Source organism: Pagrus major, chromosome 19 (assembly GCF_040436345.1).
Source record: "Pagrus major chromosome 19, Pma_NU_1.0".
Taxonomy (NCBI): Eukaryota; Metazoa; Chordata; class Actinopteri; order Spariformes; family Sparidae; genus Pagrus; species Pagrus major.
The window spans coordinates 20,665,483-20,692,505 of record NC_133233.1 but is presented as its reverse complement, the minus strand read 5'-3'; the positions used below and the strand labels follow the sequence as shown (position 1 = coordinate 20,692,505).

Below are 27,023 nucleotides of genomic sequence, written 5' to 3'. Positions count from 1 at the left end.
TGAATATATCTATATATATATATATATCTTCTTTTATTTTTAATATTTAAACCCACTAAAAGTTGTAAATACAACTTTTGAATGAAAGGCACAGGAAAAATCAGACAATGCTGATATAATACTCAAAAGAAATTACAGTACAAAAGTGGACAGTTAGTTTACGCACGTACAAATCCCTCCAGGTTCAACATTGTCCAGACAGGGGAAACAGAAACGTATCTGACACAACATAGAGAGGGTTCAAAACCAGAAATCCATTCGCCAAACTTCTCTTTATTGCTTTTCCGTTACTGACAAGGGTCACATCGGTGCCCCGGGTCTTGCAGAAGGCCAAATAAGCAACTGCCTTGCTTTCTAGTTCTCCCCGCAGATGGAGTGGCTCATATTTACTTGATTATTGACCGTGCTACACAACACTCCACTGGGCATTTAGAGTCTGATTCACAACATCAAGACAGATGACCTACAAAACATATACAGCCCAAGAGGGAGATTTCTTTTTTTTCTTTTTAAAGGTTGTTTGTGTAAGATCTCTCATAATCCATTACCAAATGAGCCTATATTTACGCTTTAATTCGTTGGTCCACAGAGTGTAAAATCAACCCAACCTCTAAGTGGTGTTTAAATATTCAGCAGGATGTTTTTTTGGGGCTGCAAAATTTTAAAAGTGCAGGTCAGAAGCCAGTTCTGGAGCAGGGAGGTAATTTAGAATATTTTCATTTCCCCCCTTTTTCACATTTGCTTGATAGAGCTTACAGCACTCAATGCTAGTGGGAGAAGTTTGACAACAGGATTCATTTATCATTTACAGACATTTAAAGGGAATTTGGCACTGGAGGCCACTACTACGCTGCTTTATTGTGTTTCTAGTCCTCTTGAGAATCACTTCATTGCCAACTTTTATTTAGTCAAGACTTTTTTTTGTTTTACCTTGTTGAAGAAAAACAAGTCAAGGTTTTCGACTTGAATACCTCTGGATTAGGTTCTTATTGGAAAATAAAAAAATCAGCATGCAGGCCTGCAAGCTCATATGAGATTGTGTACACATTACAGTTCCTTTGGACAACTGGAGGGAAAGGTGCCATCACTCTGTACTGCTCAGGGTTCTTAATATTATATATAGCCTCTTTGGTATAGGCACATCTGCATCAAGGGACCACCGCTGTCCAATCATTCCCTTCCTTTTCCTATGTGCAGCTGTCTCACTCTCTCAGTTTCCTATTAAAAAAAACAAAAACACACACTTGAAAAAAAAAAGAAGAAGAAAAAAAAAGATGATTGCCACAATCTTGGAACCTGGAAATCAAGTGATTGATTGGAGTAGCAGGAAATTAGACTTATATCGCCGTCAAGGGTTTTCTTTTCTCCTGCATGAAAGCCCCAACCTCCTGCACCTCCTTCTCCACCTTCCCCCACTGCCTGACAGCAGGAGATTCATGCTACCTTCGCCTTCCCTGCAGCCATGCTACAGAGGGAAAAAAAGAAAAGCCATGGCACAGCAAAAATGTAAACGCACCAATCTACTTAAATTCAGCCCTGGAAAAAAACAAAAAAAAACATAAAAAAACAAACAAACAAGAGATCCTGGGGGCAAAATGTAACAGGTGTTAGGATTCAATGTCATGAAACACAACAGTTCTGATAGATTGGGGAGTGAACGGGAGGATGGATGTGGTCAGGGCTGCTGTTGCTGCTGCTGCTGTTGTTGTTGTTGCTTGGATGTTCTGCTTTGCGTTAGCCTGGTTCCAGTGAAGGATGCGTTTACTGGAGCCCTTTCTCACCTCCACACCTAAGGATGGCAGCCCACCCTGGGAGAGGAAAGGTTACCTCTATCCCCTCTTTCCTGGTTCTAACCAGAATCTCTTAGCGCCACACTTGGGGGCAAAGTCAAGTAAAAGCCGGAGCTTTAACAAATCTGCTTTGAAGTTTGATTCTTACACTTCCTGATGCAAGACCTCTAACACCTTCCAGCTCCAGCGCACAAAGGGGAGCAAATGACATCATGTACAAGAACCAGGATCTGGAGAGTTTGGAGATAAAGAGTACAGGATCCAGTCAGTCAGTGTGTCAGGCTAAACGCCGACTCCATTCATTACCTGGCCGTGGCCGAGGAGGAAGCGGCAGCTAGCTGCGTGAGGTATTCGCGCAGTTCCTTGGCCGCCTGGAAGCGGCCGTAGCGCTTTTTGGGTTTGGTGCACTCGTCCAGCAGGGCCTCGAGTTGTCCATCTTTGGCTATGTGGGCGGGGGGGTCGTGGAGGAGGCCTCCGGTGGTTCCCCGCCACGTAGCGTACCGCGACAGCAGATTCTGGCACACGGCATAGTAGTTGTGGTCCACGGTGACCCTGGAACAAAGGGAGTCCTTGGAGAAAGACAGGCAGGCCTCCCTGTCGCACTCCTCGAAGCGGCTCTCATACCAGACGTCGAAGCTCTCTGGCTTGTCTGCGGGGAGATGGAGAGACAATAAAATGAACACACCACAATAAAAACATACTGATCATAAAAAATATTCAATAATATTAACAGAGTCATAGGTGCACAACATTCATTTAAAATATTTAAAGGCATTTATTGGGTCATAAGCTTGTTTCCTGCAGCCTTCACGAGTTGAATATATAATCAGATCTGGATGTGTGGGGCTGCAAACTTTGTCTGATCAAAACCAAACAGCAAAAACATCCTTTTATGAAAGATAAAAATGCATTTATATACTTGGAATTCCACCTAATGCAGTTAACATTTTAAATGGCATTTTTCTTTTCAGCTACAGCTATTGATGGGAAATTTGTAGCATAACCGATTTTAACCAACAATTTGGCTGCATCAGATCGTGAAGAATAACTATTTCTTAAAGGTTAAAGAATTTTACCCGAGAAATAAAGCTGGCCGGGCCGAGGTGGCACTTCTGACGTCCCGCGGGGCACTAACAGGAAATTCTTTTTCAAAGCACACCGCCAAACAACTCATCTACCGTTTCATTTGACAGAAATGAACCACTTTCCAGATTTATTGAGCAAATAAAGTTCCTTCTCCAGCTCATTTCACATTGCTTTTTCTCTTTAGAGGATTGGAGAGAGCCAAGAAAATAACCTGGAATGATGAGAGAGCTATTGGTTTGTGCATTAAAAAGCAGATCAATAACATTGTTGGGAGGTGGTGGAGGTGGGGTTGGACCCAGAGGATGCAAACACATAATCAGTGTATCAGCGTTGTAATGCACTTCTCCTCTGGCTCATCAGAACAACTCAATCAACACCCGGCGCTGCCCTGTTAGCAAGGGGCCCTCTGTGGACCCCCCGAAGAGGAGGGGCACATCAACCTCAATCAGCGTAGGTGATGAAGATGGATCTGCCTGTGTATGCATGCCACAAGCACACACACACATACATAAAGAGATGTGAGTGCGCAGGCAGCAAGGTGAGGTGAAAGCAATTAATGTTTCGGAGCTGGCCATGCATCACACCTCAGTACTGATTGACAGATGGCATCAGGAGAGTGTCCCATTCTTCTTCTCTGCACTAGCGGACATGCACATACACCCCAACCTCCCACACACAGAGACACACACACAGCAGTCAGAACCTAAAAAGCATAGGAAGGGAGGAGAGGGCTCATACTCAAGGACAACGATGAGCAAAAAAAACCCAACAAAATAAAACAACAAAACTTTAAAGCTCAACTAAAGGCTAAAAGAATTTTGAGGTCTATTTACTTGCACCACAATCCCCCTCTGTTTCACTCTCACTGCAGACCTGAGTTTAACAAAGCTAGAACATTTCCAAAGCAAACGAAATCATTTCCAATTCAAATGAGTAGGCGAGGACAGCCTCTCTCATCTCCTGTGTCTCCGGTACCGTCCATGTTAAGGAGCTCAGGTCCGACTTGTATACATTCACCTCACTCCCCTGCCTTTCCCAGGGCTACATGGAGAAGGGACATTGGGCCTGAAATGCTTGTTAGCGTGGCCTTACTAGTGGCATTCAAGAGTACGAGCCGGTTTTAACAATGCATGCCTGTGTTAGTGTGCATTATTGAAAGAGAGATACTGTGTGTGTGTTTCAAGTGCTGTCTCAATTGTGTGTGTTTGTGTAAGCCAGCGAGCGACCGTGTCGAGGAGAGAAGAGAATGAGAGTGAGTGAAGTGTGTGTTACATTATACAGCATGCGTTTCCAAAAACCACTGGGGGTGAAACCATCCTCAAACGCTATAAAGTCAATGATGGGGAATGGTTCCTTTCGCACCGCTGGACTGTGCAAACACATGGCACGACTTGAACACATTTTTTTTTTCTTTACCTTGCCAAAACCTGCCGCATCAATATGGATAGCACTAACGAGAGGGTGGGACCGCGTGCAGCGTTCTGCGTGTTTGATTTGCAAATCAATTGGCCTCAGTTTAGACTGATGAGATCCACACCACACAGTTTTACTCTCTTTCAATCTCAGGCTCTAATTGTGGGGATTGGATTTTCTGCCTGCCGAGCCTTGGGAGGTTACCGCGCCTATTTCCTACTGCTGTCCGACACATGGCGGTGACCTCGCAATGCTCATTACCGTAGTCATCCCCTCTTCAGCGTGCGGCGCCTCCTGCCGCTTGGCACACACACAAACAGATCCAACAGGCAAACAGACAAGGAGCACGTAAACATTCCTCAGGCTTAAACTCTGAACAGCTAGGCTAAGCAGCTTGAGTTGTCAAGCTCCAAATGTGTCGGCCAGACAAAGAGAGTCTCAACCTGGATTGTGCTGCGGGACTTGCAAAGGGCTACTGTGACGGGGTGGAAAATTGCAGCTATAGGCAATAAGGTGAAAACACACACACACACACACACACACACACACACACACACACACACACACACACACACACACACACACACACACACACACACACACACACACACACACACCATAATAATCATACAGAAGTACAATCAGAGGGGGAAAAATACAGGGCATGCTGGAGACCCTTGACATGTTGTACATCTGTTTGCGCTTGTCTGGTGTCAGATCTTGTAATTCGGCAAAGCGGCACTTTATCTCGTGATAGATTCATCACAATACACACACACACACACACATAGTTCATATCTGTCACACGGCACAATGGTGGAACCTCAACACCTAGCGACACAACAGTTTATCACTTTAATAGGATTTCTGCAGGAAGGGACAAATGTAAGAGCCTGACTGGGTGGTCGTCCCTCTCTTTGAAGTAGCCCTAGGAAGGGGGATGGAGGGGTGGGAACCTGCCACACGGAGTGTGTGATGTATAGCTCGCTCTGTCCTTGTTATGAGGTTTATTCGAGGGGGGGGGGGGGGGGGAACTAGGGCAGCGGAGATGGCTTGTTATCCAACAGATCTTTGCTTTGATGGGGACGAGCGTGTCGGAGGCAGAAGGGGTGCTTGAGGAGTGTATTCTTAGAAGGGAGGAGGCTCAAAGCATGTGCATATTTGCCCGCAGCCGCCTGTCCCTCGAGACCTTTCCTCGAACCTTTATCACTGCCTCATAAGCTACAGTTGGTAGTTAAGGTTGGGACGTAGAGTGCAGTGTTTTCTAGAGAATCTGAACTGTGGTCAGTGTTTGCGTCACACTCTGGCTTTTGAGGAAGTCTATTCGAGGAAGGAGAGGAACCAAAGCTGTATGAGTAGACATGTGATGAATAAAATGAATGGTTAATTATGACTTTTTACACTTTCAGTGAAGCACCAATTTTACACAGGTATAAAAACACGAAAGACAGCTCCATAATTTAAGTGAGTGTTAATATAAATCCTGTCCTGTAAAAATGAGTATGAGTATTTTTCTTCATATGTGGCTCCAGAAGTGGCAATGCTTAAAGATGTGATTCATGTTCACGTACAAAAAGGAATTGTCATGGCAACTGGGAAAAGAGATGAACTAGGCATTACTCACAGACATGTATGTATGTACAAACACCCACACACACAGACACAGCACATGTGTACAGGTAATGATTGACGCCACCACTCACTCTGCTTGATTAGCCTTTTGTCCGCCACAAGGACGTTCTCGGCGTCGACGACGATAACCTTGCCGTCGCGCGGGCCGACCGCGAAGTTGTCGAAGCTGACGTCGAGCAGGTAGAGGGCGAACTCAAAGTCGTTGTTGGTGAGCTGCTCGGCAATGTCCATCAGCTGGCGTGCCAAGTCCACCCTCTTGTCCCAGGGTGCGTTGTAGAAGCTCCACAGCTCCTCGCCCACGTAGTTGACAGCTACCACGCGCCCACAGGCTCCCAGGTACTTGGCGAACGGCCACCCCTCGTCTGACGGAAAGCTCTGAAACAGATGAGAACAGAAAACGGTTTAAAAACACAGATAAAAAGAAGTCAGGCGGTGTGATGTTTAGTTGGCTGAAAGAAAGACAGAAATACCCCCATTGGCTTTGAAAGGCAGAGGCTAACACATAAATAGTGAGAACCTTCATACTGTCAGAAAACATTTATTTAACTTGCACTGAAATCAGTTTTCTCAATAAAGAGAGACAGACAAAAAAAAACCCAGATGCCAAACACAAAGTTGCTGTGTGCAGACTTGGGTAATTTTTGAAACGCAACTCTAAGCATAATAGTTGAAAATCTGCCAAAGGATCACATGAAACGGAGCCAGCTCTGGGTGTAATGGATTAAATTTAATAAAAGAAAAGAGCCCGTTTGTGTTAAAGCCCTACAGCTATGAGCTGATGTGCGCTGCTGTACTCGGTGCTCCCAGAGAACTGATAGGAGGTGATTTGTGGTAGCAGCAGTTAGCAGGGAAGCCTTATGTGTTGTGAGGCAGCAGCGGGGCGATTTAAACTGCTGCATGATGTTGGCTGACCGAGTTAATGCAGTTTGGGCCTGCTGACAAGAAATCACTGTGTATTACAGGTTAAGGCTGATTAATAATAACACAGTAACACCGCTAGCAGGAAGAAGTGGTATCATCCCCGATCCCTGTCAGATTTACTTGACTTTATTGAAGACAAACAAAAACAGGCGTGCATGCTCCGTCATCTGCCATCACTCGAAGACAAGTGGTGACAACTGCACAGGCAAACACACACACACACATAAAGACACATAGAGACAACTTAAATGAGAGTGAAACAGCTGCATTCGGCAAACGTGCCAGGCTGCTAAGAGACTGGATTCGGTACGTCTCTTTACCGCTTCAATCTCTCTCCATGAGCTCAGCTGTCTCACACTTTCCTTAAATCACTTTCTTTTCTCCTGGTCCATTTCATTGCCACAGGCTATCACAGCGGGTGGACAAATTAATGGAAAATAATAGAATGAAATCCCCCAGTTTTTGCAGCCCACACAAGTTTAGCTGCGAGTGATAAGCTCACATCTTTCACAATAAAACCCCCCTGCCATAGGCTGCTATCTTTCACAATAAACACCCGGCCATACGCTAGCTTAATGATAGTCCACAATTCCTATGTAACAAATCTCTCCTAGGCTGCTGGCTCTGGCAGGAAGCCGTCGCACAGACACAGGCAGAGAATCAGGAGTGCTCATGTTTCACAGGAGCCTCAGTAGCCCTCCCCTCCTGAAACTGCAATGGAGATATAGCAGGGAACACACCGTGTCACTGCAGGTAAGGTGTGAACTACTATGAATGTTGAGTTTCACGTTACACTCTTGGTAATTCAATACTTCACCGGCTTTCAATTTCTGTTGAGAGAGGGGTTTTAAATATGCATGGATGCCCTGACTCCTTTTTAAACTTTAATGAAATACAAATTATTTAAAAACATACATTTTAACCCCCCGCTGGCCACGCAGCTGCTGGGTCTTAAAAAACAACAGCTGGACGCCAGCAAAATAAAGACTGAGGTACTGAGGGGATGCATGTGACGAAGAAACAAGGGCTCCGGTGAACAGATGACTGTGCACCTATTTTCAGGTTAACTAATGCACATGTAATAGCCTTGTTGCGTTGTGTAGTCTTGTTTCTGCCAATGTATTTTTATGTGCAAGGATAAATTCCCCCCAAAATGTAGAGTCAGTCACTACCTACTCAGCCCTATGCAGATGTGAAGTGGGGTTAAGTCTGTAGTCCACAAAACATTTCTGGAGCTTCACAGCAAAACAGCGTTGCAGCATTCTCCTAATCAACTAAAGTCGACGGGGACTTGTTTTAAAACGGAAACACACAAATGATTTAAAACAGAAAATGGCTCTTTACAGCCAGTCCGCCATAATCAAAGTCTGCAGAAGTTGATTTTAAAATTTTTGAAAAGACGTTTACACCCTCGTAGAGCTTGCGCGCCCAATTCAGATGGGATGTTTGCTTACGCTTTAGCTTAGCAGCTACAGTGAAGATTTCTTTTTCATTTGAAAGGGGTGTAAATGTTGTTTTTTTTCTAATCAATTTGGGATCTCAAGGCTTCTGCAGACTTTGATTTCATTGGACGAGCTGTATGGAGCCATTTTATGTTCTCTTTCGTTTGCCTTTTTACGCTTTAAAACAAGTCCCCAGCTACTTCAGTTGCTGGAGCTTCACGACAGAGAGTTTCATGGTCCACAAAACATTTCTAGAGCGTCACAACTAATTTCCAATGGCATGAGGGTGACTGAATTTTCATTTTCAAGGGAACTTATCCTTTAATGTGCTTAAATGGTGATGGAAACACCTATTCCGAATAAGTTCTGAAGTAGTGAATATTTAATTCACATCATCAATCTTATTTAGGCTTATTGGCGGTTGGCAAACCGGTTTGTGACCTCTACTTTTTCTACTTTGTTGCAGCCATGTGTAACGTAGTCTATATCACCAACTTCTGACAAAACTAGGTTGATTAAAGCGTGCCTAATTCCCAATGTCTTTCTTTTCCTCTTTGCTGCAAAATTTCTAAAGTCTGCTTCAAATTCGCTCGACAATTTGATAGAAACACAGCCAATAATTGGTGCTGACAGACATTTCTATCTCAAACACTCTTCAAGCTATGCTGCTCTTAAGCTCCTTTATTACATCCCTTGACCAGGGCTATAATTTACTAAATGTATTGAAGGCCACAGTGTAGGGATCCCACTAGTGCTACAAGAAAAGATGCAACGAAGGCTAAGGATGCCTAGCAAAGTGTCCTTCAATAGAAATCAACCTTGGATTTATATTGATAATAAGAAAATCAAGATCTTGATGCAACAATTATGACTCACAACCTTTTGCAATCTTTACAGAAACAAGGCGGCTGACTTATAGCACAGTCTGTTACAGTGGTGTAAATCTATACCTTAAGCGTATCTCTTGTTCCCATCAGTTTGAAGAAAGATGCACCACCAAGAGGAGGAGGACAATGATAAGTCGCATGCAATGCAGTGTTGGTCGAGCCCATTTCCCCTAGGTGACCCAATCAATTGTGGGCCAGACAAAAGTCTGTCCAGGAAGCACTACTACTGGCTTCCAGCAGCCTATCTGTCTGTCTGTCTTTCTGTGCCTGACAGACTTGGCAATGACTCACTCCAACTTCCCCTAAAACTCTTAGCTCAATAGCCTTCCTCTACATTTTCTGATAGAGCACACCTGACAGTCGACATGTCCAAAAAAGGTGAACAATTCCAGCAGATGATAGGAAACAAAAGGATAATGGTGGGCTGACTGCACTCCCAAATATACAGTACTGACTGGAAAGTAGACAATCCCAGACTACTGGATGTTTATAGCAGACAGGCAATCCTACATAAGAGATTTTGGGATTAGTGAGTGAACAGGCTAAATATCTAAAATGGCTTTCTAATTTCTGAAGTTGGTATAGAAAGATTAGGTTGAAGCTGGATCAGTTGGTGGTACATCCCTATTAGGCCCGCTTCCCTTTGACCCAGATTCAAACCTCAGATCGCTTTATGTTGCAGCAAATCTAAGCAGCTCTTGGTCTTGTTGCCAAAACTTAGCATGTCCAATGCTACGGCTAAACCTGCTTTGTAAAAACACCATCCTCCCTCTCTCACCCCTGCAGGGCGGATGGATAGATGCGAGGATGGGGTGGTGGTGCTAGGGGTAGAGGGGAAAGTACGATGGAGACAGCAAACAGCAGAGACAAACAGAGTGTCTTTCACTTCTCCGCTCCAGTGGACAGGAGGAATAAACCAGCAAAGACCTGCCTGCTAAACACATCTCTCTCTTTGTTGTCAGGTTGCTGCCTGAATGGGAGCAAAAGTAGAGCGACGGCAGATGGGGGGGATGGCTGATGAGAGGGAGGAGAAGGATGAATGCCCTGAGGCTACTTTCAGACACTGTCAACGACTGTTATGAGAACGCCTTCATGTCTGTCCGACCCTCGTCCGCGGCTCTTAACATAGATGTCGCTCATTCACTGCTCTCACTGACAGGCTCATTACCGGAGTCTTAACAACTCATACCTAGGTGCCATCTTTATAAGCTTCCTATATTTAAATTTCATATGCAATAAGTCTAAAGGTGAGAACTACTCAACAGTGTAGGCAGGCACATGGAAGTGGGCACCTGAGCTTTGGATTCACCTATTGCAGAGGTTGATAAATATTCCGTGTGTCCCACCAATCATTCTCCCTTAGCGCTCTTTAAACGGTTACTCTGCAGAAGTCATTAAAGTCTGCAATGAGGCGTTGAGGTGGGTGTGGGCGAAATAAATTGGAAAGCCCAGCCTAATGTTACATCCACCTCGCTATCTCTGAGCAGAAATGGGAGGTACGGTATGTGTGTGCGCTTTTGTGTGTGTGTGCTGCACAGGTAGTGAATTTTACCAGTCGACTCCCAATAATGTTATGCTATTGAAAAACTGCTGAGGGTGCAGAACTGCCAATGACACATCCCGGCGACTTTTACTGCTTTAAAAAGGTCTTATCACTTCTTGTTCCTGTCATTGGATAAAAACCTTTTTTTATGTCCTGCTTGGCAAAACCCTTTAACTTATGAGGTTGGTGCTAAATGTTCTTATTTTACATACAAATTTCTTTGCAAGAATTTCTTGCAGTGTTACAGAAATAATGAGCCTGGCTCGAGAGACAATGAAAGCGAGGGTGGAAAACAGACCAAAACAGAATTGTCTCATTAAAAGCAACCTCGCAGTGACTTCTAGGCCCAAGTCTGACTAATCCAATCTTAAAGGTTGTGCCGGCGCAATACAGTTGCATTGACTGGAGAGGAGGAGGGGGTTGTGTTTTTCACTCCCCTCCCTGTAATACAACAGACACACTGGCGTCCCCATGGGGGGAGATTGGAGTGGGCTGAAATGAAACAGGGCCACAGACAAATGGGCAGCCTCTGGAGAAGAGGATGAAACGAATGGAGCGAGAGGCACAGGAACACACACCTGCGTCCTGACATCTGCTGACAAAGGCATGCCCTTCTACTGGGCCACTCGGGGGAGGGTGTGGGCGTATGTGTGTGTGAGTGAGAGTTCGAAAGAGGCCCTTTGTGCATGTGTGTGTCTATGTGAAACTGTTACCAAGTGCGTGTGAATGAGAACATGCAACGTGACCAGGGCTGATAACAACCTCTATTCAGGGGCCGAGTAAACATGAGCGGCTCCCAAGATATTGCCTTGGCTGTCCTGCAAAGAACACTGGTCAATCAAACACACATACATAGGCGCGCACACACACACACACACGCAAATACAATGGACGCACAGAGCTGTGACTTAAAGGAACCGGTTGCCTTCATCCTGCAACCACAACTACTTACAGCAAAAAGGAAATTAGTAGTTTGCCACCGAAGTGTTTCATGTGTGCAGCTTGTTACAGCCCTAAGCAGGGTGTGGTGTGAATTCTCAACATTTTCTATTCTCAACAGAACTCCACTGCTTCATAGCAAACACGTTGAGACAGGACTTGTCAGGAGTCCGGGGATCAAAAGGTAAAGTTGAGGAAGCGTGGCGGACAGACGCATTCAGTGAACAACAACAACAACAAAAAAAACTCCTTTCAACCTTGATGTTGCAAAATGAACAATATTCAGCCTGTTTATCAAAAAAGGGGCTTAGCGTTAAGAAGGAGTCACATCTGCTTTGCAAGGTTGAGGCTGCCAAGCTGGACTTGGAAAAAAAAAACACATTGCTTTTCTGTGCTGCTCTCCCGTTGACCTCATGTTTCTGGAGGATGTGTGGCGAGCCCCGTCTGGCATTTTGCTGCCCATTTAAGTTTAAAATCCAGTCGGCCGGTCTGCAGCAAGAGCTCAGGCCCCACAGGGGAGCCGGCACTAACTCCTCATCCTGGCACACATGGCGCTATCCCTTTCTTCTCTTTTGCTCTTGTCTCCCGCTGCTGCCGCTTCTCCCGCTAACCCCGCTTTCCCCCCCTCTCCCTTTGTTCATCCCCCAAAACCTGCAGTACAGGGCAGTGATGCTGTCTGTTACAGACGTGCAAGCCAGGAAATGCCTAGTCAGAGCACCAAGCTGAGGAGAGAGAGTGTGTGTCTGTCTGTAAAAGAGAATGAAGCGCAGGAAGAGACAGAGACTGTTAAGCGTATGTATCTGAATTTAGAATAGGCCCTGCCTCTTTCTTTACCAGACATGGGGTTCAAAGAGTGCAAAGTCACAGTGTGTAGAGCTGGCAGCAGTCCTGGGAAACAGGAAAATCATTGAATGAAGAAGACTGAAACTAGAAAGGACTGCTGGTTGTGTGTGTGCGCGAGCGTGTAGTGAAGTCAGAGCCAATAAGAAAGTAAGAGGTCAACAAACACTGGGCTCAGATGAGAAATAAAAACTCAGAGGTCAGGTAGACGGAGAGAGTGAGACCGCATACAGTCGGCCTGCAGAGCACAGAAGGAAAGAGCACGCACATGATTCAGTGAGCCCCGCCGAGCGCTGATAGAAATGGGTTGTAGAGAGAGAATGAGAGCAGGATGAGGAATGAGAGCACAGGACAGTGCAGCTCGGGGTTGCTAGTATACACTCCGCAACTAAGCTGATAGCCGAAACCCTTTGCCGACCTGAACCTGAGCCATGGAGCACAGAGCCACCTCATAAATCCCCTCCACTGGAAGACGAGGAATGTATTAAGTCATAGGCAGTGGTGTTGACTCAGTCTAGGTGGTATTGCCGCCCACATGGCTGGGGAGGAACCCAAGTGAAGCTTGGCCTGAGACCTGAGGGCTGCGGGTTTGAGGCCGACATCAAGGGTTGTGTATTTCAGAGCAGGCGCCAATTATCTCGGGGGCAGCCGGGTGGCGATGTGATTGGGGACGCTGCACTCTAACCTCTCTGGGTGAACAGAGAGAGGATTTTCTCTACAAGGAGCAATTAAGTATCTCGCGTACTAGAAAATACTTCAACTAACATAATAAAAGGTGGCAGCTTATGACCACTTCCCTTAACATCTACACTGCCAGAGAGCAGGTTGGTTGAATAAAGTTGTTTTTCCATTTACAAAAGGTGCAAATACTGAGAACTTGAAGATGGTTCAGAATAGTCTAAGGGTGTAATAATTTATCAATCTGGATTGGTGTACTGTATCAATTCAATGCTTAAAAGATCCAATATCATCGATGCAAAGTGAAAACAGGATGATTCAGATCCAGAAAAAGGTTTTAAAAAAAAAGACCCGCACTGAAAGACATTCAGTTTACTGTCATAGAGGAGTAAAGAAACCAGAAAATATTCACATTAAGGAAGCTGGAACCAGAGAATCAAACTGATTAATCCTTTATCAGAATCACTGGCTATTAATTTAATAGTTGTTTATTTGTTAAAGCTCTATCTAAGATAGGCCCTTATTTAAAAAAATTCCCTGGCACATCTTTGTCTCCTTGTCCTTCCACCATTCAAACAGTGCTAGCGCCAGCAGGTAATGGCAAGCAGCCAAGACAAAGAAGAGGTGAGGATATTTACGCCCCTCTTGGGAATAAATCCGCAGTGTGAAAATATTTGGGATTTTAGAGAAAGGATGGCTCAACTGGTAAACAGGGATCTGACTCTGCACTTTGCTAACTTGTTGCTCTTGCTACGTTAATATTAGCTACTCTATTTTTACATTTTTAGGCTAAAGAAACGTGCATACAGGCTGTCTGGCAAAAAAACTAATAGTTTTGTCTCCTTGACAGTTGACTGACCTGAAATTTACACTTTTGTTACATATGCTTGTTGTTACGCCACGTTTGACATGTTAGTGAAATCAGTTTAAAGTAAACTTAATTAATTACAATTATAAATGTGTTGTTTTATTTTCTTTTATGGTCAAATGGAGAAGAGAAAGTGGTGGCAGCTTCTTCTGTAGCTGACTGTGTGAAATGGGCATATGACATCAACTCATCAATTGCAGAACCATGAATTGGAACTTAAATCATATCATGGCAGACCTTGTGATATCGGCCAATATCACATCGTTGTCCAAAGAATCAATTTAATATTATATCATGATGAAACTTGTGAGTATATCCCTGACCTCTCATATTTTCTCTGACAGGCAGTAGGTACCTGACGCTTTAATACAGTGGACAATTTTATTACTGCAGGCAAGCTGCTGGGCTAAAAAGCATACTCTTGCTCTACCATAAGGCCCTAGGCTCTCATGGGGACGCGGCACATTAAAGAGCCACTCGTTACTGATCCATATTGGCCATCTTAAGGGGCCCAGTGAGAGTTGTGAATGGGGTTAGACCTTCCAGCATTGCAGAACTGCGTCTTCAGGAGCTGGGCATGAGGTAGGTTGGGGTGCAGAGTGTAACAGTAGGAAGCTGGGGTGGTGGTGGGGGGTGTCTAAAAAAGGAGCGGGTGGGTGGGATGACTCGGGTTGGGAGGTGGGGGTTAGCCACAGGCATTTACCTAACCAAACACAGCTGTCATGCATGTGTGTGTATGTGTGTGTTTGGAGAGCGGGAGAAAGAGAGAAAGGATTATGGTAACACAAGCAGTCTGGCTCATTCAAATGGGGGGAAAACACCACAAGGCTCTGGCTTGTACAACACACACTCACTCACACAGACCCTCCGCTCCTCTCCTCCTCCTTCTCTTCTCCCCTTTCCACCAGGGCCTCCATCCAGCGAGGGCAGCCAAAAGAGGGGAGTCGGGCCCAGATAACTCCCTGTCTTATCCTAACAGGATTCAGTCTGTACACAAAGGCCTATAAGAATAATGAAAGGGGGTTTGGGAGCACTTGAAGCAGGGTTAAGCGGCGTACACAGCCTCCTCTCTTATGTGCTAAGAGCGCCACAATCCCCCAGACCCAAAAACAAAAGGTTCTAATCACAGACTAGCAACTTAAATACTATTTACCGGTGGACCTCAGCCACTGAGCCGGCCTAAGAGACAGAGGGCTCTCACTTAAGCCGGGATAGCATGCAGTGTCTGTGATTAAATGAAAAGAAATAAATAAAACTAAAAACAAAACAGGCTTTGATCCGCTTTGTAAAGAGGCATGACCCAGAAAGCCTGACCATAAGATTGCACGCACAGACAATATAAAGACTCAAATGATGCACATCCTTTGCAAAAACATGACTGTGTTATAGAAGTTGTTTACCATTCCATCCATCTTAGCTTCTGTGTTTCTTATAATTGACCACTGTAATGGAATGACACGGATTAATCAATCAGTGGTCGACTTGTAAATTAATTGCCAACTGTCTCGATTAAACCGCTGCCAAAATGTTCCGATTCCAGCACATTTAAAAAACAAAAACAAACAAAACATTTAAGGATGTTTGGGATTACGGAATCCAATACAACACTACCCAAGACTACTTGTATAGCCTCTGACACAAACCAATAAAAGAAAACAATTAACCTTCATAAATACATGAGTTATTACTATACATTCAATAAAAAAGGTATTAGTTTTCCTGGGTTTCCAATGCATACTTTATGCATCACACCGTAAAAATAACTGCTTTTGTGTAACAGATAACGTGGTATTTAAAAAAGATTTTTGCTAATATTTATTGTTTGTCTACACTCGTTGCATTATATATGAAACATCACTTACAAAGCTGTAAGATTAGCTGACTAATAGCTGGTGTAGGCAGGTGGCACTTCCATCTGCTTTTGGTTTGGTGCGATCAAATTCATTTTCCTATTAGAAATAAATCAAGGGTTCAGTGGGTCAGTTCAGGTTCCACCTTTGCCTCACTCTGCGCCAGAAAAACCCAGAATTTATACCATTTACTTTGGCTTAGATTCCCAAAGTGGATGAGCGTCGTAATAGATTATGCAGAGCCTCATTAAATCAACAGCATACCAAAGAGGCATCCCCCCAGTTTCAAAAAATTCAAACAAGCTGCCAGTGTGTTTGCTCAAAGCGCTGCGAATGTTTACTTTCACATTTGCGTTAAAATGCTGCTGTCAGAAATCTTCGGAGGAAGAGGAGATAAGGTCATCCATCTAATCTCGTACTCTGTCTCTACTCCGATTTAGTATCAGTGTCAGACGTCTGTGTTTCTGGGAAAAACAGACAGTGTTGCGTGAGAGGCTCATGCCTTCTGACGAGAGTGTCTCTGTGTCAGGTGAGGGCGGGGTGTTGAATGAGGAGGTGGATCTGTGGAAAGTGGGGAGAGACGGTAGAAGAAAGAGGGAGAGGGGTATCTGGGAGAGCACAGAGTCTAGAGGAGATGACTGAGTTAACCCCAGAGGCCTGTCACATCCGATTCTCAGCTTCACTGAGCAACACAGGGCTGAGGACCAAAAAGGGTGCGAGTGCAGTCACATGCTTCTGGCTAGCTCGCCCAGCTTAATGATTTGGAAGGGAGGACTAGGCCAAATCGAACTAATTTAAGGTTGGGCCAGATGTACTCCATCAAACATAACCATCACCTGATGAATCAGTGAGTCATCTAGCCGAGGGAGAGCAGCCAAGGATGGCAAATAAGGTTCCAGCCAGCAGAAAATGAGAAGAATTTATTACACGCTTTTCATGCAAACGAAGTTATTGTCGAATAAGAGATAAAATTAAACCGCATCAGGTAATTTCTCTGCTTGGCAAAGAGGCAAACTCTTGACACTTAGTAGATTTATCACAGTAACAGAGAAGCCTTTCCAGGCCAAGTTATCGTTGAAGCTCTGAGAAATAAACAGCAATGGTTAAGAGGAAATATGAGAGAAAACAGATGAAGTTTCATAAGGTACCTCTCACTGCACAAGGATTTTCTTGTTTGACTGTCGTCATTTTGTCTTCCAAAAATATGTATTCCCCAAAGCCAAACTGTCTACCATGTGACAGATAAGTGGGGGTGGTGTGTGTGTATGCATGCATGTATGTGTGCGCTTGTGTACCGCACCGCACCGCACACAGAAAATGCATTGTTGGCCGGACCCGAAACAGCACAGCAGATTGTTTCCCACTGACAAAGAAGGTCTGGTTTCTCATGGTGAAACAGGGCCGATTTACTGCCTGTGGCTTCAAAAAGACTGGAAACAGAAGCCTTTCGAAGAGAGAGTGCAGCTCACTGTGCAGACAGCAGAAATGTTATTGGCATTATACAACTGTATGAAGCCAGAGGAAAGAGATAGAGGAAAAAAACAAATCACAACAATGGCACCCACCAAAGACAGTGGGGAATAATTTACACTAAATATAGCAAACTTAAATTATACACTGAGTGATACAGGCCTCTCCAACATGAAGAGAATTTTAACTACAACAAAATTAAGCATCGCTCTACGCCTAACAAGAAGACAAAGTGATAAATAGTTGAAATAAGCATCAGGTTTCATTAAATAACTGGTCATAAAACACATTCCTCTGCCTTGTGTTCAAACCAGTCCCCTAACCTCTGGCAAAAAAGGAGACCAAGGTGTTGTAGTGCAGCACATCTCCTGTTCAATCTCTATAGACGCCATTAATTCTTTATGGTCTACTGCTGCCCAACCTTGTGTATAGGGGTCTCTCAGCAAATTTTCTCTTCATCTTTCAGTGATGCTGACGAACACTCGAGGCACTCAGGATCTGTGAATCTCTGAGATGTCTGGCACATTTTTTTTTGTATATTATCCATCCACACCCTCTCTATGCCCCACCATCTGTTGCCCCGGGCCTGGTGCACACACACAGACCCTACAGTTCGTTCTTTAAGCCTGCAGGTCACAAGTTCAGGATGAGCTCAAAAATTCATGAGTTTCTCTGTAAACATGCAAAGGCTACAATGAGTGGATGGCTACAATGGGGAGTGTAGAGAGCTGCGGACAATGCATGATGTGTGTATGATGTCTGTAGCCATGTGCAAGATAAGGATGGAGGGGGGTGATTCACAGAGCCTCTGAACTGGGGCATAATGGTATTAAAAACACTGATGGAATTATCTGTCCAGAGTTTGTGGAGCGTACACAGGAAAATATAAGGGAGGGTGACACAGATAGAAGAAAGGCGTAAAAAGAAAGGAAAGAGGAGAAAGGAAAGAAGGGGGAGGGCAAGCGACCGCACATGGCTAATCAGATTTTATAGATTGACTGGACTAAAAGGCTGATTCGCCTTTTGTCCTCTGAAATGCCCGGAGGTGTGCAGCCCTATGTGTAGCGGGGGGGTGGGGGGGTTGTAGGTCAGCGTTAAGTTATTGACTGTCTATACAAGCCATGACCATTGTTGTTCTGTCCCGTCACGAGACACAGTCAATGCCAGGTTGAAATTGAAATTGATTGGCCGCTTGTAAATTAGTGGCATAAAGGATGCGGGTTGTGCTTATATGATATACAGTATGGTGGCTTTGACATGTACGATAGCAGAGAAGAAATTTGTTGTCATTTTACTTAAAACCTGGTGACAAGCAAGAGTATTTATAACATTTGCAAGCACATCTGCAGTGCAACTTTATTTTTGTCAGTTCTATCAAGTTGTAAATTACAACTAAATCTTCTTTTCTTGTATTGTAATGCTGAAATGAAAAAACTTTCTGGATGATTGAGTGAAAGATCGAGATTATTTATGCTGGTACCACTCAGCAGCTGCGTAAGAGATCCCTTCCCAAGCTGTCTCTGGCAGATGACGAGAATCCAGTGGACATGGACGTATATTAAAATTAAAAACAACTTGGACCATTTACAGATGCGTCCTTGAATAATTCAAAACCGCCCTACATATAGTGTTAAATATGCAGTATTGCCGCCAGCCAAAATCTCTCATCTTTTGGGAGGCCACAGCTTTTTAAACCCATCTCTATTCTAAGCAGAGGAATATTCGTGCTCCAGATAGCGGACGTGTAGCCTAGAGTTTAGGGAGGGTGTAATGGCTCGTCTCAGATCTATGGAAGAGGAAGGAAAAGGAGGATTCCCAGCCTGTAATTTACTGGGGGCTTTGTGGGCCAACACCCTGGCTTGCTTTGTACTGATGCTCTTATCCTCTTTGTAGAAAAAGGTAATCCAGGAACCGTGGCTTATCAACTAGTCGGAAAAACACATGGTGCAACAGATCAGCTGACAGACATCTCTTTATCAAGATGCAAGATTTTCTTCAAAAGACCATAATACTCAGACATCACTCAACAAAAAATAAAAAAAATAACCTTAAAGCCTCGAATGGGTTCACATACACATGATTCTGTAAACAGCTCAAGTCTTGAAAACACACAACATAAAAGAAAAAGATGTTTGAATAGACATTACCTGTAATACGAGTGGTTCTGGGTTGAATGCCAAGGTCATGAGCAGCTGCATTCTCTCTGTGTCCTTGAGGTTCTTCAGCAGGAAGCTGCCTGAGTCTTTGGTCTCAGCGTACCTGCGGACTACCCGGTCCAGCAGCCTCTGGGAGGGGCAGTGCACCAGGTCTGACCAGCCCTCCACCACCTCTGGGGTGAGCAGACGAACGTCGCCATTGATCCGGGCAAATTCAGTCTTGTACATCGCCTGGATGAGGTCACAGCGCGGCCTGCCTGTGGCCCTCTTGCAGATTTTCTGGTCTATCTCAGCCAACTCCTGGTTGGAGCCAAGTCGTTTGAGCACCACGCGACGGGTGCCCTCTCTGGGCTCACCGTACTGGGCAAAGTAAACATTCTTGACATTGAAAACGTCTAGGAATCGTAGGCGACCCCAGGTCTCGAAGGAAACCTGACCGTTCATGAATTTGCGGCACCAGCTAGTGCCAAAGCAGGCGGGACACTTGTTGAGGTTGATGAAGCGTCTGTCAGTGAGTTCATTCTTCTGGAAGGAGGCGAACAGGTTGTGGGTGTTCATCAACAGGATGACAAACAATCCCACCACCAGCAAGAGCTTCAGACAGCGGTACAGGCGACCAAGTTTGAGAGGCAGGAAACGCAGCATGATGGGGATAGGGGGCAGGGGGGTTCTTGAGGGATAGGGAGGAGGAGAGGTATTGAGATGATCGTCAGGGAGCCAACCTCAATGCCTCTCCGTCATGGTGTACTGGGGGAGCTTCTAAAGGGGCAGGCAGGGGCGAGGTTGGCACAGCTGCCCCGTGCCAGTCTCCGGCAGAGGCCAGTGAGTCATGTTCTCCCTTCTTGGTGTTTGTGAGCAATCTCGAGCCAGTGGGCCTGAAATCAAGCAAGGAAAGAGAGGAGAACTCATTACATCAGGGAAAATTAAAAAATCCACTTTTCATAACACCAAAATTGACCCTTTTGGTCACGAATAACTAGTGAAGAGAATTTAATTTTTCTTCTGCTGGGCTTGCAACTTGAACACCTTAGTCCTAACATGCAATTCCTCCTATATAACAAAGAGGCACTTTCTCTGGCATATGAAATCGTCTCACAAATTTGAATTGCTTGGGTCATTTGAGAGATTTCATTACTTTTTGAGCAGAAATGAGATGGCCCACAGCCAATGCAATAAACCTGCCTGTGCCTGTTTGAGACTTTTCTCTCTGGGAAATCACTTCTTGTATGCTCCCCCAATATAAGAAAGATAAATAAAAGTATGGAAAAGGGGGGGAAATAAAGTGTCAGTGATCAAATTAAGAGGAAATGTACAACATCCTCTCCTAGTATAAATAAAAAGTGCTGCACTCTGAGGATGATTCCTCAGTGGACCTCCCTCTGCAGCTACAGAAGTATCCATCACTTTTCCTCCGATGCACAGCAAAATAACATGCCGTCTGCATACCTCAACAGTTACACTGAGCTCAGATTTTTTTCGTCTCGCTTCAAATGGAGAAATCTTGCTGCATTGTGAAGAGAGTCACGCTGTGCGTAGTTTAACCTTTGATCAGACTTGCCCTGCTTCCTTTTAATCACACTTTGAAGTTGTTTCTTTGAAAATGGCTGGTGTCACTAAAATAACATCAGTGGTTGAGGGGGAAGAAAAATCTGTGAATACCCTCCACTAGACATATCGACATCAGCAGAGAAGGGACTGGCACGGACTATGCGTGGGAGAAAGAGACGACAATCTGTGCTCACTGTACGTGAACAAAGCTCTCGTGCCCCCCATGGTCTGCCCATGATGAAGCCATGTCAGGCCCCCCAGTCAGCTTTTTAGCAATGAGTCTTGTAAGTCTTCTAAGTCGCTTTAAGAAAGACAATGACTCCGGCCATGCAAATTAGCCATCCTCAATTAGAGCTCATTAGGACATGCCTATTAGAACAGCTGACTTGAGAGGGCATGGCTAACGAGCAGGCACACTAGTGTGATTAGTGTTCATGTCGATGGCTTCCTTGCGTTTTGCTTTACAGATCGAAGTGGCGGAGATCTGGAAAGACAGACCAGGGGGGGGGTGAAGGCAGCCAAGAGAGCAGCAGTTGTGAGAGATGTACAGCTGTGGAGTGTCAGATAAGAAGCTGAATACACCAGTTCTTACCTCACACCTCTGTCTGAAAATACCTCGAGCAGATCAGGCCAACATCACTAATGTAAAAATAGACCATATCCAAACAGACAGCTGCACTACATAACTTTTTTTTTGAAGGAAAGGAAAAATATGAGAAGGCGTTTTTTTTCTATCAAATCTCAAGCAATGTGACTCACGCGTGTGCAATGTGTCATAAATAAGATAGGGATAATGACAGTGGCATACTTACTTTACATCATTTAAATGGACGCGGATCTTAAATCATTTTTTGAACTCAATTACACTCGACCAAATAGCAACTATGAATCTTAATGTGTCACAATTTCCCAAGACAGGGGACGGCATCTATTTATTTATTTATTTTATCATTATAATGAAACACAATGGAAATGGTAATGTAATTTTAGGCTTTATGAATGACTCATTTGGAAGACACTTTTTGAATATACCACTTCACGCCCACATTAACCTGTGGTATCTCAGAGGAAAAAAACGGTACAAAAGACAATTCTTCATGCATTTTGATTGAAACAGCATTTCATTTGGTGAGCTAAATAAAAGAACCTGTAGGTCCACATCGAGCTGACTTCAACAGAATGCCTCCAGTGTGATAAATGAACAATAACCAAATAACCTCTCGGCCGCACCAATTCAGAATGAGCTAAAAAGAACAGTAACACAATAATTTAATAGTGTCTGGCTAAAAAAAAAAAAGCATTCAAATTCTACAAGATATTCATATTAAATTGGGAAAGGAAGATGGATTGGGACTTGGAAAATAAAAGAAACAAAATCTGTATGACTAACAAATACAATTTCAACTGCAGTGTAAAGGATGTGCGCCTTCTACTAGAGGGAGCGAGAGGAAGCTGATTGCTTGAGGGGGAAAACTGAAAAGTCACTATAAAATCTTGATTCAAGTGCCATTTAGCATTTGACACAGGCAGTCACAGCACAAACGTGGGTGCACGGTCTTGGGAGCAGATATGAGATTTAACAAAGGTCAGCAAAGGGCTCGAAGAGCACAAAAACACAACCTCAGCTAGGCCGAGGAGATGATCACCTCTTCACCTGACAAGGGGAAAGGGCGAGCTGGAACAAGCCTCGAACAAGGCCCCGATGCTGCTGAGTAATGAGATGCACGAGCTGGAGGATGAAACGGAGTGGATGCATAGCTTCTTCCTCCTCTCCAGAGAAACGGTTAGGCCTCAATTGTGGAGCATTACCTGGATTATGTCAATGACCACACTAACTGCTGGAGCGACAGGATAAGATACGTGCTGTATTTTTCATTCTGTCAATGAGAGACAATCGGGGTGTTAAAATGCTTAGAAATGTTGACACTGAAATGCACGAATCAGCCACTGATGGCTTATTCTTGATCCTGTACTTTTGTTTAGCACGCAAAAGGAGAATATAAGAATTTAAATGCTAGTAGATTGCAATTTTTAAAGCCTGCTGCTGCCGCTGCAGAGTAATAGCATGAATGAGACCAAAACATTCTGCTTTTTTTTTTTAAGGATGGCACGCTCATTTAAGAAGGGGATATTTTTCCCTAGTAATTGCCCTACTAGACGGCTTCTTGTGAATTTTACACCTGCAAAAACATTTATTTAACTCCCTTGCTGTCTAATGCTGTATGCCACCCCGTGGCTGAGTGTTATTTAACAGGACGTGCAGAGAGGAAGGCAGACTTCAAAAATTTCTATGACAATGTTACCTACTCAGGTTTTTGACAAGGGTGAAGTTCACTTAAAGCTCTAATTACAGCCAGATGCTTTGTATTCTGACAGATGTTACCCGTCGGAATAGAGGGGCAGCGAAATTTAATGCAGTGTTTTCTTTTGGACAAACCTCATTGTGCCTGCAGAAAACTTGTGTTTTAAATTAGCCCCATTCCTCCCCCACGGTGCCTCTGCTCGCTCTTCACTCTGCGAGAAGGAGGGATGCACAATACCGAGAGGAAAACCCTGTTTGGAATAAGCACCAAATTACCTCTCCTCATACACAGCCTCTGCCAAAACTGGGGTAAGAAAGTTTTTCCAGCGTACTCAGTCTACAAAGTACTGCGGTGAGCGCTTCGAAAGAGAGGCAAAGAAAAGAGGGCAAATCAAAGGATGCCTGACTCCTCATGCATGGGAGATGAGTCTCGCATTCAAAATGCTCCAAGTTTGGCAGATGTTAAGAGCCGCAAAATGGCTCATTACTGGGACAGAAAAGGCGCAAGATGAAGCAATAGGCCCCATGTTAGCTTGAAACAGAATGACAAAGGTCGAGATAGAAGAAGATGACATCCTAATATCCTAATATTTCAACTTTTATTAAACTTAGATTTTGACAGAATAACCCAGATAAGAAAAAGGGGCTTGAAAGGGAAATTTCTTTCTTGAATAATCTGTTCCACAGCTCATTGTGCAAAACTGGTTTCAGATAATGACGTGCAAGGGCAAGGCTACTCTTGGGCTAACCCATTTCCTTCACCGCACCTGAGGCTAAACTTCATTAGGATATAATGAAGTCAAGCCATATATGAAGATGCTTGATTAATTCCAGTGGAAGTGCAAAAAAAAAAAAAACGCAAAGAGAAAGTGGTGGAGAGGACTGGAATACAGTGGAGGAGTTGAAAAAAAATGGTGAAGAGAGATAAAACTAACGTATAGCTAATGGACAGCAAGGTGAGAGAAACTTTGAGGTATTGCACTTGTGATGGGAATGAATGGAGAGAGATCACTTGAATACAAAGCAGCAGTTCTCCATCGCTGAATGGACGCACACAAACACACACGAACGTGTCTACCCCCGGAGACCGCGGGCATTACCACCGAGCCATACTCAAAGCTCGGAAAAAGCCTCCTCTGACCCAGCCTCTCCCCCCATCCCGATTCTATTGCAATGTGCGGCTCTAGCTGGAGAGAGGAACTACCGTTGCCAAGGTTATTGACTGGGGGAGTCAATAATGTTTGATCACAAAAACATTCAGCCACAGCCGGATTGCCTCAGTACAGCAAACACGTAGACAGTGATGGATAGATACAAATGACGGGAACATTCGCATGCCTAATGGAAAATTGAGTCCTCGGAATATAAGCGCCAATTAGCAGCATCCCCACATGAACATTAGTCCATTTCGTCTCTGGCCCAAACAGAATGCTAGAGGTTTTAATGAGAATATCAATGGTATCTGCTTTGCGCCAAACTGCCGCAGCTGTTCGGAAAGGAAGGACACACTTGGACTGGGAAGACTTGCTCTGGATTCGACAGCCGATAACACGCTAGTTTTGTTTAATTTAAACAGCTGCATAATTTTACAAGCCAGCATCGCTCTGAGGAAGTTTGAAAAGTTGTCATGCACTGAAATCTCATGTTAATGCTATTGCAAAACAAATATGTCATCTAAGTGAAGCCTGATTAAAACAAGCTATCAAAACAAGCTTCGGTTTAAACTAATGGGAAATGTGTTTGGAGTGGGAGGGAGATAAATTGATTACCTGACAGACATTGATTATTTCATCTAAGGTCATTCCCAATCCAGCTCCATCTGTTGTATGAGTTGCCTTATCCGAGTATGACTTGTTTAGTTTGGAGGGCAGAAACTAAAAAATACAGCCCCTGTGGGAGCTTTTAGGCCACAATTACCAGACGTAGCCCTGCTGAGCACTGAGAAACATTCAAATCAACCACCAGCAGAACGTCTTAAGTGTAACAGTCTATTTTCATTGATCCCTTGTCGTCTAACCTTGCAGAAAGGCTCCACAATTAGTCTCCTGATATGGAAAAAATTAATTCTAAGCAGCCCCTTCTATTCATTAAACTGTAAAAAGAAATTCCTCAGGACTTATAATAAGCCCTTTTCTGGAACAGTATGACTGTTGCGGTAATCTATTTTTCCCTTGAAGAAATCAAGGGCAGAAGTTTGCAAAGAGCCTTGTCATACAATCGCACAAAATCTCATGGTCAAGTCAATTTTGCTATTATTGCAAATTATGCATTCATTCCCAGCGCCTGTGCCTCTCCGCCTGACGTGTAAAAGGCTCAACCTGCTGTTTGCACACGCCAAGGAGGAGGGCAAGTACAAAGCAAATCAATCCAAATCACGTTGGCCAAGTGGAGACCTGTTGAGGTGTACAGTTTATGAGCAGTGAAAAACTGAAGAGCCAAGTAATTTGGTAGCAACGCAAAAACGTGTTTCGCTGCAGAAATGCCTCCTCTGAACGCATCTAAAGATCATAATAGTGCATGTAGGCTGTAAATAATACTGCTTTGCAATGTTCTGCATTCAGGGAATGAAGTTCAAGTGACAGCACACCATCACCTTATCCACATCTGCCTGAGCATGACGACACTATATTGCAGTGTTGTGACTAGTACTCTTCTGTTTGGCTGACATTAAGTTGCGTTTAGGTACCTGTGATGGACGTGACGAATGTTTCCTCGTTAAAAGAAATAATTAAGACGGCGGTCAGTTTGACATGCAGCCGACAACACCACCGTGAGCTCTTCTGGCAGTAATAATAAACTTCCTGTCACAGTTCAGCGGATGTGGGCATCTGATAAGACCGCTCGTTTCTAAAAACAACGTCGTCTACTTTTTGTTATCTGATCACTGAATCATTTCTGGAGGAGGAAACCGTGACGCTCTACGTGTCAAACACCATATTTACGTTAATACATACATTAAACCGCTATGTTTATTTTTTTTTTTTAATTTTTGATTTCTTCATTTGCCTAATAAAGTCGAGGCTGGGATAAGTGGCGTAAAAGCGACTCCTTTAAGTCCCATTGTGCCGATAAAACGTTGTTAGAGGCTTAGTTCATTGTGGACACGGGCTGCTAAGAGAAAACTGTGAAACAAACCTGTATGACTTTTTCCTCTCCGGGTCTGTAGTGTAGTGAATTGCTTAGCGCTCCGTTGATATCATTCTTCAAAGTTGTGCACGACGGATACTTGAAATCACCGCCGACACTGTCTAAACCCGAAAACAGCTTCTCCAAAGCTCGACGGAGATCTCTATCATGCAAACTCACACGGGCTTCCCATTTCTAGCTCCTAGGTATCTAGCCAGCTAGCCTGCTAGCTGCTGAAATAAACAGTTGGGATGTCGAGTCTTAACTCTTCATATACCGGCTCTTTCCGACCGGACGACGCGGTCCCTCCTCACAAAGGAAAACAGCGTCCGTGTTGTGCATTGTCGTCCATATCTGTCCGCGTATCATGAGTCCCTTTGTGGTCAGGGAATTGCCTCTTTTCTTCTTCTCTCAGGCGGCAGCTCACTCCTCTCCAACACCACAATGGGTTCTGTTTCGACTCTTTTCAACACCAGCCTCTTTAGCCTTTGCGACACCCGCTGTGCGTTTACGGCCGCGGTTGCTAAGCGAC

The 27,023-nt window shown here is 44.3% G+C and overlaps 1 protein-coding gene across 1 annotated transcript; it reads right to left on the bottom strand.

The window, feature by feature from the left end:
• Positions 1–26,937, bottom strand: dipk2ab (divergent protein kinase domain 2Ab). The gene is made up of 4 exons (XM_073487801.1): positions 26,501–26,937; positions 19,507–20,390; positions 5,993–6,296; positions 1–2,439 (listed from the first exon to the last, which is right to left on the bottom strand). The coding sequence occupies exons 2-4, from the start codon at positions 20,158–20,160 to the stop codon at positions 2,093–2,095; spliced, it is 1,305 nt and encodes a 434-aa protein (XP_073343902.1). The 5' UTR covers positions 20,161–20,390; positions 26,501–26,937; the 3' UTR covers positions 1–2,092.
• Between the last annotated feature and the right edge of the window lie 86 nt (positions 26,938–27,023).